The sequence below is a fragment of the Rattus norvegicus genome, chromosome 9 (assembly GCF_036323735.1).
Source record: "Rattus norvegicus strain BN/NHsdMcwi chromosome 9, GRCr8, whole genome shotgun sequence".
NCBI classification, from domain to species: Eukaryota; Metazoa; Chordata; class Mammalia; order Rodentia; family Muridae; genus Rattus; species Rattus norvegicus.
Window position 1 is genome coordinate 27,964,724 of NC_086027.1, and position 16,070 is coordinate 27,980,793.

A 16,070-nucleotide genomic window follows, 5' to 3' on the forward strand; every position below is an offset into this window, starting at 1 on the left:
AGAATAATTAAATTCATCTGATGATTTTGTATATCAAATTTCAGTGGCAATTACGTAGGAAGACTATACTCACCTTACACAGAAGGAGAACCTTGTGACAGTTGTCCTGGTAATTGTGAAGATGGGCTGTGCAGTAAGTTTATTAACATACTAATAAAATAACATAACATGACAATCTGCTTTAAGTTTTAATAGCATTACCTTACCTGCAAGAGACAAAAATGTACTTAACTCCATTTACATTTTTTCCATTTATTCATTTATTTCCTTTACATCCCAATTGCAGCCCCCCTCCTCCTGCCTCACATAGTCCCTTCCCACCCCTCTCCTTCACCTCTGAGAAGGGGGGAGGTGACCACCTGGGTAGCAGCCCACCATGGCACCTTAAGTCACCAAATCACAGCAGGACTAGGCACATCATCTCGTACTGAGAACAGACAAGGCAGTCTAATTAGGGAAGCTGAATCAACAGAAAACAGAATAAGGGTAAGATATCACCAGGTGTTGTGGAACCTGTATGAAGACCAAGCTCTGTATCCGGTACATACAGTAACATTATTTTTTAAACTACAGATTTTCTTTTGTTTAGGACATGTGTACTTTTGACATTGAAAAACATAATATTGTAGGTGGTTTAAAGAAACATTAAAAATCAGCGCACACTTTTAACTATATTGGAATTATTGCTGTTGGAGTCTACAAAAGTATTTCTGAGGATGTAATTTAATAAAATTTAAAGTGAAGTTTCTTATCCTCAAGGTTAATAAGATCCTAAGGTTGGCATTTTAAAAGAGAAAGCAATATGAATTCAAGGAGTTAAAATAATAGAACATGATTCAGCCCAATGAAAGAAGACAGATACTAAAATTCTTTGCACACAACGGAGCTCAGCACAATAAACTTTTAGGCTCCTCCAGAGACTCAATTGAAATGTCTATTAAATTACATTTTTATTTATTTGTGAATGTATTTATGTTTCTCTAAAAATCCAGGCATACACATGTGCATAATGGCATGTGATTATATGTGTGAATATATGTTGACGTTAGAGGACATTCTTTCCTTCCACGATATGGGTGTGGGAGACAGACCACAAATCACTAGACTTAGTTGCAAGTACTTTACCCTGAGTCATTTCCCTGGCCCCAATGTGTGCTTTGAATCAATCCATTTAATCGATTATCATTTAAATGTTTTTGTTTAAATAATTTTTCTGTGCAATTTTAGAGTCTAAATAAAATCTATGCATATTATTTGTTCATTACAAATTAGAGTATTTCATCACCGAAAGGGAGTAAAATGTCATAATATTGCATCTTTAGTATATTTTATTAACATGCACATACATACAAAGAATAAATGTAATCTTACCATTTTGGTGGCAGAGGAAAGAGAATAGGGAGTTCAAACCCGGGTGGAAATACGGATCAAATTTCAGGACAGCCCAGGTTATATAAAAAGCTTAAACAGCAACTAGGTGTTTATAAAATTAATATGATACAATCTGGTGACAAGTTTCTGGGATTTTTTTGCATTCCTAAATGAACTTTGGAATTCTTCATGATTGATTTGTATAGATATTATCTATGTATTAATGTTATCAATATTATCAACTAAAGAAAAAGAGACAAATATCTTTACTTTGTGTTTGTAAAACAGCCCATCCTATTAGTAACAGCTAATTGAAGGACTTTAAACAAGAATAGAAAAGTAAAAATCCATATTGTTTTGTTTTAGCAGTTTATAAATTTACTTAACTGTGGTTTTGAATGTTTTTTTTTAAGTAGGGTCTCACAACATAATCAAACTCAGCTAGAACTCAATACTCCTGGTCTTCCTGTACCTATATCCTGAATGGTGTAGAAATTGTATTTTATAGAACTTTTTGAAAAAGCATAATGAAAGAGCCAACTGTGAGGTGTCATTCAAATCATACAGTCCTCTTTGCATTATTAGTGCAAAAGTTACAAACATTGATTACAGAGAAAGGAAGTATAATAATAATACATCTTTGTTAGCTCTGTTCAGTGCTGATGACTGAAAACGGATTGAGCAGTGCCTGTAGTAGTGCTCCTTGAGAGATGAAATTAGCAGTTATCTGATTGTATGGGCTTGATTCTCGTCTGGGTAAAACGATGAGACATTATCTTCATAAATGCAAAGGTGTAGGTCTTATAAAGATCTTATTTTGAATTCTTTGGTAATTAGGAGTTTCCAACTCTCAGAGAGTGTATGAGCTGAATGTAGGTTTGTGAGCTTAGACATATATCAAAGACATGACAACGATTATAGGGTAATAGATTTAGAATCAGTTTTCTTGAGTTTGTGGTCATTGATAAACATCTGCATATAAGTGTCTAATAATCAGAACAGTCTTCTTCACTACATACTTTTCCAAGTCTGTATTAATAAGTTTGCCTTCTCTGAGTTGAGAGAATCCAACTGTAAGGGCAGTCATGGACAAGAGAACATCCTAGAATTAAGTTAATGTCTATAGTGTGTAATTTTAAATGAACCCACAATAAATCCATCTAAGGGATGGCCTCAGCTCTTCAGCTTATGCCCCATGGCTAACCCTATACCACTGTCTTGCCTTAGGTCCTGAGGCTAGCTTGCTAAGCTAACCAAACCAATTTAACCTGAAATGCCTGAAGCTACTACTCACATTTCTTAGACCATCCACTAGTGAAAACACTAAAGACTTATTATATTGTACTACTCAGATTCATAACAGTAAATCTCCAATCTCAAATACACACGTGCAAAGAACACACAACTCAACTAATATAAATACAAGCTGTATGCCTAGATTGGGCAAATATGTTTCACACCACTCTATTGGGCAGCTACAAGATCCCTAGCTACTTGCGGCTACTCCAGGCCACGTGGGTCTGCTCCATCTGCCATCCCTTTTTCTTCCTCCGTCCTCAGTCTTCTCTTTTCTTCTTCTTCCTTCTCTCCCCTCTCTAAAACTTTCAGTTCTACCTTTTCCTCCCACTGCCCAATCACAGGCTCTACCCTTTATTTGACCAGTTAAGATTTTTCCTGACATCACCTGAGTACAGGATCTACTCCTCATCGGGGCACCCCTCTTGAGGGATCAGAAAATATCAACAGCGATTCACCACAAATGTCTGGTATTTACATAGAAATAAGCCACTAGACACAGTTGATATATAACATTTTAATGAAACTTGTTTTGCTGAGAATATAAAGTTTAAATATTAGCCATATTAAATTTTCAAAGTACTTGCATAATTATCACCATTTTAGTCAGGTTATTCCTAATGCTTATTTTTCTATATATGAATATTTGGTTGTATTTATGGGCATGTGTTTATGTGTACCACATTTGTGCTTGTTTACCCTGGAGCCCAGAAACAGGCATTGGAACTGAAGTCGCAGTTGGTCATAAGCCCCCATGTGGATGGGTGCAAACAAAACCCAGGTTCTCCATAAGAATATCAAAGCCTCCTAACCCATAAGCCATATTTATAGCAGCTAGATAGCCCAGTTCTTCATAGAATCACTAGATTTTTCTCTTAAGTTTTTTCGAGTTAAGAAATCAATTTCACAAAGTGGCAGTTTAAAAGGTATCCATTCATTTGCTCAATTTCCGTGTCCTAATTCATATAAGTTTTATCTTGTTACTGTTAACACAGGAAAATAATAATGAAGTAAGGGATGTTTTTATTCTCTATTTCAGCCAATAGTTGTGAATATGAAGATAATTATTCTAACTGTGGCGATCTGAAGAAGATGGTGAGCTGCGACGATCCACTTCTTAAAGAAGGTTGCAGAGCTTCATGCTTCTGTGAAGACAAAATTCATTAAATTTCCAGTCCACATAATCAGGTCCATGTAGAAAAGGAAAATACCCTCTACTTAGTCTTACCATGTCCCACCAAAAATATGTAGGTTTAGTACACTGAAATAATTCCAAATGGTAAAGATTCTGTTTCTTCTCCTATTTCTCTCTATTTTGCATTAGTCATTTACCCCAAAATATTTTAAAATAACAAAATCAATACCACCTTTGGAACTGGCCATATGAAATCTGTGACACATTTATGGAATCAAATCTAGCCCACGATTATATATTATTTGTCTGTATGACTTAAGTCACTAAATCTCTGGCTTGAAAATATGAATCATGTTCCCAGAGCACAATGAAGTAAGAGAACAGATAGCATATAGTCCCTCTGTATTGGCCAATCACCTTTTATTTAGTTCTACCTCCATTTTTAGCTAATTATCTCCAGAGAAACATTTACATTAATTGTCTTCTATTTCTTCTCACCATTCATTATTCTTCACATTCATCAGAATTAGTGGTTTAAATTCTAAACTACCATTTATGTTTTGTTGTTGGGTCTTTAAGAATGATATTAAAATGTAACTTAATAAACAGAATTTGCTTGTTCAGGGGTAATGACCTTGGTTGCTTCAGAAAAAAAATAAATCTTAATCTCAGCATATTAATCATTCCGTAGTATTTGTTCAAACTGGTTATTTGGGGTTTGTTTACTCCAATATGATATTTTAATATCTATGATACATTTTATTTAATTTTTATTTACATTAATGTTGTCAGCATTCAGAAGAGTTCATTTTAATCAATGTATTCATCAATTAATAATCAATAGTGGACCTGTTTGGCAAGTACTCCTGACCTTACCATGCCATGCTATATCCACTGTACAGACCTATCCTAGCTCACACATCTTCTGTGTAGTCTGGTGAGTCCTGTGGAGCTTAGCTCACTCATAAAATCTCCAAATTCAGACTCAGCTATCCTAGTTGCACATCCTGTGTCCTGGGCTAACTCTGAAGCACCCTAGAATATAACATAAGAAATAAAACTAATGAAAGTAATCAGAATTCCCTAATCACAATGCGAAAACAAAATATGTGTTGCTGAAGTACCATTACCCTATCCTCACTACCAGTCATACAGAAATATTTCCCAAAGAGAATTTATGTGAAAAAAATCAAGGAATTTGAGAATTTTTAGGAAAACATGAACAAAAATCTCAAAACCAAGCAAGCAAGTAAGCAAGCAAGCAAGCAAGCAAGGAAAACCATGAATATACTGACAAATGAAATTATGAAGATAATTCAGGATTTAAAAATTCTGTTCAGTAATAGAAAGAAACTCCATCTGAATTTATAATGGGACTAAGAAACTAACAAAAACTCGGGGAGGGCGTGGCTAGAATGGATTAAGCAGGTGATAGAATATCAGGACTTAAAGAAAAAAAACTGAAGAATTAGGTCAGTCATGCAAAGAATATGAAAAATTAAACACACACACACACACCTAGGAAAGAAACAGGCAAAAAAAATTGTGTACTATGTAAACACCAAATCTTGGACTTATAGGCATAGAAAAAGATGAAAATCCCTGTGTCAATGCCGTAGATTATCATCTCAACTCTTGTTGAATATTTTCCCAAATTAAGGAAAAACATATTCACACAGACACAGCAAGCACATAGAACTCCAAGTAGAAAAGACCAGAAAGACACTCAGTAAATAGTGTATTTAAGGCGCTCATTATGTCAAACATTGAGCAAATCCTGAAAGCTGAAATATAAAGAACACAGGTCAAATCTAAAAGACAACCCATCAGATTGACAGGTGATTTCTCAACAGAAATCATAACATCCAGAGGAGCATGGAACCATGTATTTTATATTCTAAAGGACCACGAATGCCAACCTAGACTCCTGTTCTCAGCAAGTGTATCTCAATTTCTAAAGGAAAAATTAAAAAAAATTATCATAAAGCAAAAAGAATTCATGCCCGCCTAATTAGACCTAGAGACTATGCTTGAAATTTCAGACTGAGAGGAACAAGAATAAAGGCAATAGAAAGAGAACAAATGAAATTATAACTACTGAAAACCAATAAAAACTAAGACCACAAACACTAGCAATAACAAACACCAGCAAGAGGAACACCGACAGCAAGAACAGTGTGTCTACTTTGTGTTTCCTAAGTACTCCTGGGCATGTGTCCTGTGCCAGACTGTAGTTGGTAAACCCAATAACAGTCCATTGGAGAAAACTGTTTTTCCCTATGATCTTTCTTTGTCTGTGTTTTGGGGGACAGGGAGAGAAACAATATGCGTTTGGGTGGATAGGGAATCAGGGAGAATTGGAAGAAGCTTAGGGAGGAGAAAAATAATAAAATCCAAACAGTATATATTTAAAATAAAATTTTAAAGAATGGGCTGGAGAGGTTACTCAGTGGTTAGGAGCACTAGCTTCTCTTCCAGAGGACCTGGGTTCAATTCTCAGCAATCAGATGGCACCTCACAACTATTTGTGACGTCAGTTCTATGGGATCTGACATTCTTCCAAACACATACGTACACGCACAATACTAATGCACATAAAATAAATAAATCGGGGAGAGGGAGAGGGAGAGGGAGAGGGAGAGGGAGAGGGAGAGGGAGAGAGAGAGAGAGAGAGAGAGAGAGAGAGAGAGAGAGAGAGAGAGAGGAATGGTGGTGCATGCCTTTATTCCTAGCACTGGAGAGGCAGAGGTCGTTGATTTCTTTGTATTCAATGCCAGTACTATAAAGCCAGTTCAGGACAACCAGGGCTGTTACACAGATAAATCCTGTCAAAGCAAAGAGAAGAAAAAGGAAAGAATAAAAGAAAATAAAGACCGAAAGAAAAGGAAAAAGAAACAAACAAATGAAAAAAATCAAAGGGACAGTTATCAATACACATCTTTGAAAAAGTATCTGAAGAGTTATGGCCTCTACCCCACAATCAAAAGCATAGGGTAGTTGAATTGATTAAGAAACAAAATGTATCCTTTTTTTTTTACTATGAAACCTTTCTTTTCCTTAAAGAAAGGAACTACTTGCTGGTGAAATCATGGGGGAATAAAAGTACTCTGTGGACCAGGAAGGAATAAGATGCCTCTGTCCTAGTTCCTGACAAATTAGACTTCAAAATGAAACAAATCAATTTAAAGAAGGATGTTCTATTCTAATAAAGGGAACATTTAAGCAAAAGATATTGTATTCCTAGAGTGTCATTAAAAGCATATTACTGTCTCTTAAATCATTTTCTTTCTTCCTTCTCTTCCCTTCTTCAGTCCTTCCCTTGTGCTCTCCACTTGTTCACTTGCAACAGTCAGTCAATCAATCAATCAATCAATCAAATGTCTTCAGAACAGGCTCTTTGAAATATAGATTATTGTACACTTAAGCCCTAGGAAACTGCATACTCAATGTACCTTTATGACATTCTGGTGAAAACCTAAACTCCTGTTTTTCTGTCACTAGAGTCAATGTCTTAAAAGCACTGTCTACTAGAAAAATATCAAGCCCCCTATTTTTTCTATATTTTAAAATAATATTTTTATTAAAGTATCAATAATAACCATTGGATAATGATAAAATTAATAAAGAGTTATTTTATTATATATTATATTATATTTTACTATATTATTTTATTTTATTATTTTTATAATACAACTTTTAAAAGTATACTCCTAGAAACAGCATAAACAAATTAACACCAATACAATAATAGTAAGTTGTCTTAACATTCCATTTTTTCCTATAAAAACAGTCATGTAAAAATAGAAGGTAAATGACACCTTTCACAATAGTCACAAATAACATAAAATTAGAGTCAGTATGACTCTAAGTAAGCAAATGAAATATCTGTATGACAAGAATTTCAGGTATCTGAAAAAAGAAATTGAAGATCTCAGAAGACGGAAAGATTTCTCATGCTCACGGATTGGCAGAATTAATATAGTAAAAATGGCCATTATGCCAAAAGCAATCTACAGATTCAATGCAATCCCTATCAAAGTTCCAACTCAATTCTTCATAGAGTTAGAAGAGCAATTTGCAAATTCATTTGGAATAAAAAAAAACCCCAGGATAGAAAAAACTATATTAAAAAATTAAAGAACTTCTGGGGGAATCACTATTCGTGATGTCAAGCAGTATTGCAGAGCAATAGTCATAAAAACTGTATGGTATTGGTATAGAGACAGGCAGGTAGATCATAGGAATAGAATTGAAGACTCAGAAATGAACCCACACACCTATGGTCACTTGATCTTTGACAAAGGAGCTAAAACCATCCAGTAGAAGAAAGATAGCATTTTCAACAAATGGTATTAGTTCAACTGGAGGTCATCCTGGGTGAATTAAACAAATATATGTGGGGAAAAAAAACAGAGATGGTATGCATTCACTGAGAATGGATATTAGCTCAAAAGCTCAAATGACCCAAGATACATTCCACAGACCACATGAAGTTCAAGAAGAATGACTGAAATGCAGATGCTTCATTCCTTCTTAAAAAGGGGAACAGAGGAGGGAATATGGAGACAAAGTTTGGAGCAGAGACTAAAGGAATGACCACTCGGAGCCTACTCCACCTGGGGATCCAGCATATATATATATATATCAAACGTAGATAATATTGATGAAGCCAAAATGTGCTTGCTGACAGGAGCCTGATATAGCTGTCTCCTGAGAGCCTCAGCTAGAGCTTGACAAATATGGAGGCGAATGCTAACAGCAAACCATTGAACTGAGAACGTAGGAGTTAGAGAAAGGATAGAAAGAGCTGAAGGGCCTTGCAACCCCAAAAGAACAACAATGCCAACCAACCAGAGCTCCCAGGGACTAAACATCTACCCAAAGACTACACATGGACTGATCTATGACTCCAGCTGCATATGGAGCAGAACAGGGCTTTGTTGGGCACCAATGGGAGGAGAAGCCCTTTGTTTTGCTGAGGTTGGACCACCCTGCTCCCCACCAGTGTAATGGAATGTCAGGTTGGGAAAGGGGGGTGGTCGTTGAGAAGGGGGAACACCCTCATAGAAAAGGGGGGATGCAATAGGGGGCTTATGTACCGGAAGCCAGGAAAGGGAATAACATTCGAAATGTAAATAAAAAATATCCAATTAAAAAAAAAGGTCACATCAGAACTAAATAGCATCATATATGCTAGTGAACCTAACAAATTTCTACAGAATATTTTCTGAAACATGGAAATATGCACATTTTACTTAGTCTGTTTATAATGGGTCACATCTTGAGACACAATGTAAATCTTAAGAGATTCTGATAAACTGGCATAACTTTGTGAATTTTATGGAAACATATGCATTGCAAGTTTAAATTCAACCGCAAACGAAGCTCTGGTAATGATATAAATTCATGAATATTAAGTAACACAATATTGAATGATGAATACATTTTTAAAAATGAGGCCACAAAAATGGTAAACTTTTTTTTTCTAGTTCAAAATACAAATAAAAAGCAAAACACAGAGAAAAAATCTTTCTGTAAATTAAAAGCAGTCCTAGCAGGGAATTCATAGTTCTAAGTGCCTCTAAAGATTCCATAGAGTTAATCAAATTAATTCCTGATACAACTAAAAAAAACATTCAGAAAAGAAAGAAAAAGCCAAAACCAAATCCAGTAGACAGCAAGAAATAATAAGTATCAGAGCATAAATTATTGAAATAAAAAATAAAAAAAAATCATTGAAACTAAGGGCTAGTTTTTTAAGCAATAAAGTTTTGTGGTCTTTAAAATAAAAAAAAAAAGATGGAAAGACACTTGGTTCAGCTAACAAGAAAAAATAAAAGTTGATCCACAGTAACAAAATCAGACACTTGCCAGGAGACATTGCAATGAACACTAAAGAAACACAAATAAATAGTGTAAATTATTCCTTTAAAAATGTGTATTTTACTATGTTAGAATATCTAGATTCAACCAAATGCCAAAGTTAAATTATGTGGAAACAACAAACATAGCTATAAGAATTAGAACTGGGGACACATTAATAAGCCTATGACAAAGCAAACAAACAAATAAACAAACAACACAGAAAGAGAGAAAAAGAAAGAAAGAAAGGAAAGAAAGAAAAAAGAAACACTAACAGGAAAAAGAGGAGGAAAAGAAGGAAAAGAAGAAGATGGAAAGGGAAAGGAATGAGGTAGGTAGGGAAAAAGAAACAGAGAGTAAAATAATTCTTCTAATTATATATATTATATTATATATGAGTTATAATATACTATATATAAAATTATATCATATAATATATAGTATTATGTAAAGTATGCAATATATTATATACCATATATAAAATATATTATATACCATATATAAACACATAAATATTATATATTATATAATATGAATAATATATAATAAAATATTATATATCATAATATGTAATGCATGATGCATGATATATGACACATGATATAACATAGTAGATAAAATAGTAATTATTAAAATTATTAAGAATACAAAATACTACTACTACTTATTATTATTGTTATTATTGTTATTATTGTTATTATTGTTATTAAGGCCAATATCCCTGATGATTATAGGAAATACCCTCACTATAAACAGAATATGGGCGTTTGTCAAATAGGTCATTGAAATGGATCAATTTGGCTTTATTCTGGAGATGTAAATTGAATAAATACACATAAACCAATAAATGTAATAAATCATATAAATTACTAAAAGACAAATGATCATTTTATCTTCTTAATATATATGCAGAAAAGACCTTTGACAACATCCAACAAGGCTTCATGATAAAAGTCCTAGACAGAATAGCATAGGATGGAATATAAAATCTAATAAAAGCTTTATATGACAAACCCAAATCCAACTTTATGGTACATGGAGAAATACCCAGTTATTTGATTACATCAGGAAAGTACCGGGCTGTCCACTAGCCTCATACCTTGACAACATAGTACGTAAAACTGCAGCGACAGCAATAAGACTAGAAGAAAACCAAATGCATACAGATAGGAAAGGAGGTCAAATTATCACTGTTTTTCAATGATATATTATATATAGATGTCATAAATTCCAATAGAAAAATTTTACAGATTATCAACATTTTAGCAAAACAGGACAAAAATTTACCTTACAAATATTAGTACCCATTCCATACAGCAATAGCAACATACTGAGAGCTATGGGAACGTTGGTGTTCACAATAGTCTCAAAATAAATAAGTAAACTAACAAATAAAATCTAGCATAAAAGTAAAGAAATAAAATACCTCAACAATGAAAACTAAAAGAGTTAGGTATGATATTATAGTGTGAAAATACTCTCCACATTCACAAATTTTATAATTAATATTGTGATAATCCTATAGATCCTATGCCATTGCAGTCAGTCTCCAAGAAATCATAGAAACAGAACAATGAAAGTTCAAAAATTCAATCTAAGCAATCCTGAACAAACATGCAGAGCTAGAAAGACATTGTACCAGTTTCACTATTCAGCCACCCTTAGCAGGGTTTTGAAATTTTTTTTATTTATTTAATTTCTTGTAGAACCCTTCAACCCAAGGATCACATATTTTATTCATTATTTCTAAATTATACAATAATACAAGGAGTAAGAAAACAAGAAATAAGAAACACAATGACATACCTTCTGAATCTGAAAGAACCGTGATGTTTGTTTCCTTTGGTAGGAAGGCTGGCTCTTCTGCAGAAGCGAGCTTTCTCTCACTAAAGCCTAAAAATAAATAGACAGATTGATCGATCGGTCGATCGATCGATGAACAAAATAAAAAAAAAATAAAAGGTAAGGTAACAAAATATGATTCCCGCATAAAACTAGAATATATCACAAAGTCTAAGGGCAGTCCATGACCTCAACAGAAATATTTATTAAGGATAAAAAACATGTATGCTGTCTTGGACTACAAACAAAACAAAAACAGTACTTTTTTCAAATATTCATCATTTTTACTGCAGAGAATTTTACAGTTTAACTAGAGATTGGATGTGGGGACGCATTTTGTGATTTTTTCCTTTTTGTAATCTTACGGTTGGCTATTCTTTTTCTTTTCTAATCAATTTGAAAAAGGATATGGAAACAAAAACCAGGAGAAAAACAATCTGACCTTCTAGTACTTTTTATCTGATTTCCCAACGCTAACCCCAAGTGCTCTCTTTTACTGTTTAGTATTCTTGGATGGCAGTTTGAGTCTGTACCACGTGAAACTTTCCAAATCAAGATCGACAGGATGGAGGACCAATCACGGAACCGAATTTCCTTTCAAAGTCTACCAATGGCTATTGTACAGGAGACTTTGAACTCACAAAGGAAGGGCGGGGCCAAGACTTAAGCGTTAAAAATCATCACCGAGACAGCCTCCCGGCAGAGGTTGTCACTCAGCATACCATCAAAATGGCTCTTTCTAGTAAGTTGACTCTGGACAAAGTGGATGTTAAGGAAAAAAGAGTCATCATGAGAGTAGATTTCAACGTTCCCATGAAGAATAACCAAATTACAAACAACCAGAGAATCAAGGCTGCCATCCCAAGCATCAAATACTGTCTGGACAATGGAGCCACGTCCGTAGTTCTCATGAGTCACCTCGGCCGGCCTGATGGTATCCCCATGCCGGACAAATACTCATTACAGCCTGTTGCTGCTGAGCTCAAGTCCCTACTGAACAAGGACGTTATATTCTTAAAGGACTGTGTGGGCTCTGAAATAGAGAAAGCCTGTGCCAACCCAGGTAAAGGCTCTGTAATCCTTCTGGAGAACCTGCGCTTTCATGTGGAGGAAGAAGGGAAGGGTAAAGATGCTTCTGGACAAAAGATTACCGCTGAGCCTGATAAAGTGGAAGCCTTCCGAGCTTCACTGTCCAAACTCGGTGATGTCTACGTCAACGATGCTTTTGGCACTGCACATCGGGCTCACAGTTCCATGGTGGGAATAAATTTGCCCCAGAAGGCATCTGGGTTCCTCATGAAGAAGGAGCTAGATTATTTTTCCAAGGTCTTAGAAAAGCCAGAGAGGCCCTTCCTGGCTATTCTTGGTGGAGCCAAAGTGACAGACAAGATCCAACTTATCAAAAATATGTTAGACAAAGTCAATTTCATGATTATTGGTGGTGCGATGGCTTTCACCTTCCTGAAAGAACTCAAGAACATGAAGATTGGTGCTTCCTTGTTTGATGAAGACGGAGCCAAGATCGTCAAAGAGATCATGGACAAGGCAGAAAAGAATGGCGTAAAGATAACCTTTCCTGTTGACTTTGTTACCGGTGACAAGTTTGATGAGCATGCTAAAGTTGGACAAGCCACTGTAGAATCTGGTATACCATCTGGCTGGATGGGTTTGGATTGCGGCCCTGAGAGCATTAAAAACAATGCTCAAATTGTGGCCCAAGCAAAGCTGATTGTTTGGAATGGACCTCTGGGGGTATTTGAATGGGATGGCTTTGCTAAGGGAACCAAAGCCCTCATGGATGAAGTTGTAAAGGCCACCTCCAATGGCTGTATCACCATCATAGGAGGCGGGGACACTGCTACTTGCTGTGCCAAATGGAACACTGAAGACAAGGTCAGCCATGTGAGCACAGGAGGCGGGGCAAGTCTTGAGCTTCTGGAAGGCAAAACCCTTCCAGGGGTAGAGGCCCTCAGCAACATGTAATTGTCATAATGCATTTGCTTCCTGTTTCCTGCGATCAGTGCCAGAACCAATTCAGTGCTTTTACATCTCAACCTAACCTTGTCTCAATGTTGGTTAACATCTACTCGGTATCAAGACCCAGGTAAAGGGCTAGCAGTGAGCCGTATCAGCCCATCTTAATTCTGTCACGCCTTTGTTAGCCTCTTCAAGATCTCATCAGGATTCCCCACAGTCCTTCCTAGGGAGAAACCATTCTCGTGTCAACTATTAAAGAACTGAGCTGAGTAAGTTGAATGTGATGTCTTTACTTCAACCTCATTTCGCTCTGAATGTGGGAGACAACAGTCTGCGATTGGAGAAGATGGAGTACAGGCTGTCAGAAGGTTAAATGGTAAAAATGACCCAAATTAACAGAACATCATTATTTAAATATAACTCAGTTATAATTAGATCGTGGTAATATTTTTCCCCTAAATAAGGAAAGGAAGTACTTGGTTAACACAATTTTCTTTTTAAAAAGAAAAAAATAAAATTCACTGATACGTCTACTAATGTGCAAGCTAAAATCAGTATCAGGGTACGAATAAAGAATTGCTTGAAAGCGATAATTAGTAAGGGATAACATTTGAAATCTTAGCTTATGAAATAAATAGAAATGTCATTATCTCAGTATTGAGAAAATAAATCAGTGAAAACTCATTTTAAAAGTAAGAAAGCATGTAAGAAACAGAAATACTCATTGGTTAGTTTTTTTTTTTTAAATATTCTAAATCCAGCTGCAAAGAATAGGATGTTTCCCTTAATTTTAATTGTGCATACCTAATAGAGCCCTCGGGGGCAGAACAGAAAAGCAATGAACTTTACCTTAAAAGCTATGCTTCCATGAACCTCCTGCAGGATTTTATCTCAGAAATTAATTTTCTAGTTACAGATCCAGAACCTCTAATCTGGCACTCCTTCCCGAGATGCTTTCAGTGCTGGACTTTTAGAAATTTTTACTGCCTCTTTCTGCTTGCCCATTTCTACAGTTTTGAGAAGATGAATCCCTTTTATTTCACTTGCCCCTCGCTTCTAAGATGTTTCGATTCTTTTATTTGCAAGGTACCTCTTTGTAGAGCAGGCATTCACTTCTGTGTTTTTCATCCTCTACCAAATATTAACGTATGCTTTTGTTTTTTTTTTTTATTATACATGTTAGAATCAATACATTTTAATTACCTAAGCTGGGAAGCCATGTACTATATTATGGGAGGAGAGAAAGAGTTACAGAATATAATCAAAGATTTAAAATTTGCGAAGTATGTTTCCTTTTCAAATGTTACTCATAGTTTCATGATTACTTCACACAAAAGATAAGCATGGTTATTAGTCCAGAATGTGGCTCAGCTTTAGAACCTTCTATTTCTGTATTGTCTGTTAAACTGTGTTTCCTATCATGTCCCTTAATGGACGAGCTAAGTCAGGTTTCTCATTTAGAAACATCATTGATACACACAGAGATTTATATTTTTTTCTTGCTTAAGATCTAAGCCTCCTAACCTACCACTTTCCCCTCCCCACGCTTTTTTTTTCAGTAGCAGTCTAAACCCGTTTGCTTTATGAGCATTGGGTCATCTTTTTGGTTTGCTTGTTTTCCTTATAAATTATTTTAGTTTGACACTAATTATGCTACTCAGACATCACTATCACTTCGCCACCACACAGATTAGAAACAGTTTAAAAGGAAGCAGGGTTCATTTAGGTATAGGATTCAGACAATTCAATCTAGGGATCAAAGTGGTTCACCTTGTTGAAGGCATGGGCTCTTGTCCAATTCCGATCTGTTAGATTTTTTGTTTGTTTTGTGTGGTGTGGTGTGGTGTGGTGTGGTGTGGTGTGGTGTGGTATGTGTATGTGTGTGTGTGTGTGTGTGTGTGTGTGTCTGCGTGTACGCATGTGTACGCACATGTGAAATTTTCTCTCTTTCTTACCAGCTACAAGGAGTTAAAAGAATGCATAGTTTTTCACCTGGCTACAAAGAGTGTCATCCCCCAGTAATTTTAGCTTTATTCCTTTAGAAAAAAGTCTGCTGAGTAACTTCTCCAATTGCTGCCTGCCTTTGACAGTGCCCCTGTATGTATCTAGATCCACTGGCCCTTAAAGGCTGCCTGGCTCGGTTTACCTACCACATGGGTGACAAAGCCAGTCTTTGGCATGCTTGTGACTGCTGCTGCCCTGGAACTGATCTGCTGTTTCTACTTTACTTTCAATCTCTTTTCTGGGAAATGTACTTTCCTCATTATTCAGAACTAATCACTCCATAATACATGTATTAGATGAGGACTGGAGGTGGTCATGAAGTTATGGAGAACAGCAATAACAACAACAACAACGATAACAACAACAACAACAGCAACAAAGCCAAAACCTACCAAACAAAATAAAACCAGGCCTTCCTCCTGGCCTTTAGGGTCATGGGAAAGGATCTAGGCAACCACAGAGGCCATAAAGGCCTTCATGGTCCTTTGTTGAAATAGTTCATTGCGTGACTTAGCCTTGAGTTTGGATTTATGAGGATTTAAATGTACTCTCTGGTTGAATGACTGCTGCACTAATTAGCCAG

General features: G+C 35.7%; 2 protein-coding genes across 3 annotated transcripts in view; both read left to right on the forward strand.

Moving 5' to 3' along the window:
* Positions 1-4,482, forward strand: part of Crisp3 (cysteine-rich secretory protein 3) — a 40,615-nt gene extending 36,133 nt beyond the window's left edge. The window contains exons 8-9 of one of the 2 annotated variants that reach the window (NM_022859.2): positions 45-133; positions 3,707-4,480. In NM_022859.2, the coding sequence (NP_074050.1) occupies positions 45-133; positions 3,707-3,834 (217 nt within the window). In that variant the 3' untranslated portion in view covers positions 3,835-4,480. Of the gene's footprint in view, positions 1-44; positions 134-3,706 lie in introns of both variants that reach the window. The other variant, XM_063267694.1, reaches the window with a different exon arrangement.
* A 7,707-nt stretch (positions 4,483-12,189) lies between these two features.
* Pgk2 (phosphoglycerate kinase 2) lies at positions 12,190-13,756 on the forward strand. The gene has a single exon (NM_001012130.1). The coding sequence runs from the start codon at positions 12,236-12,238 to the stop codon at positions 13,487-13,489; it is 1,254 nt and encodes a 417-aa protein (NP_001012130.1). The 5' UTR covers positions 12,190-12,235; the 3' UTR covers positions 13,490-13,756.
* Positions 13,757-16,070: the final 2,314 nt, after the last annotated feature.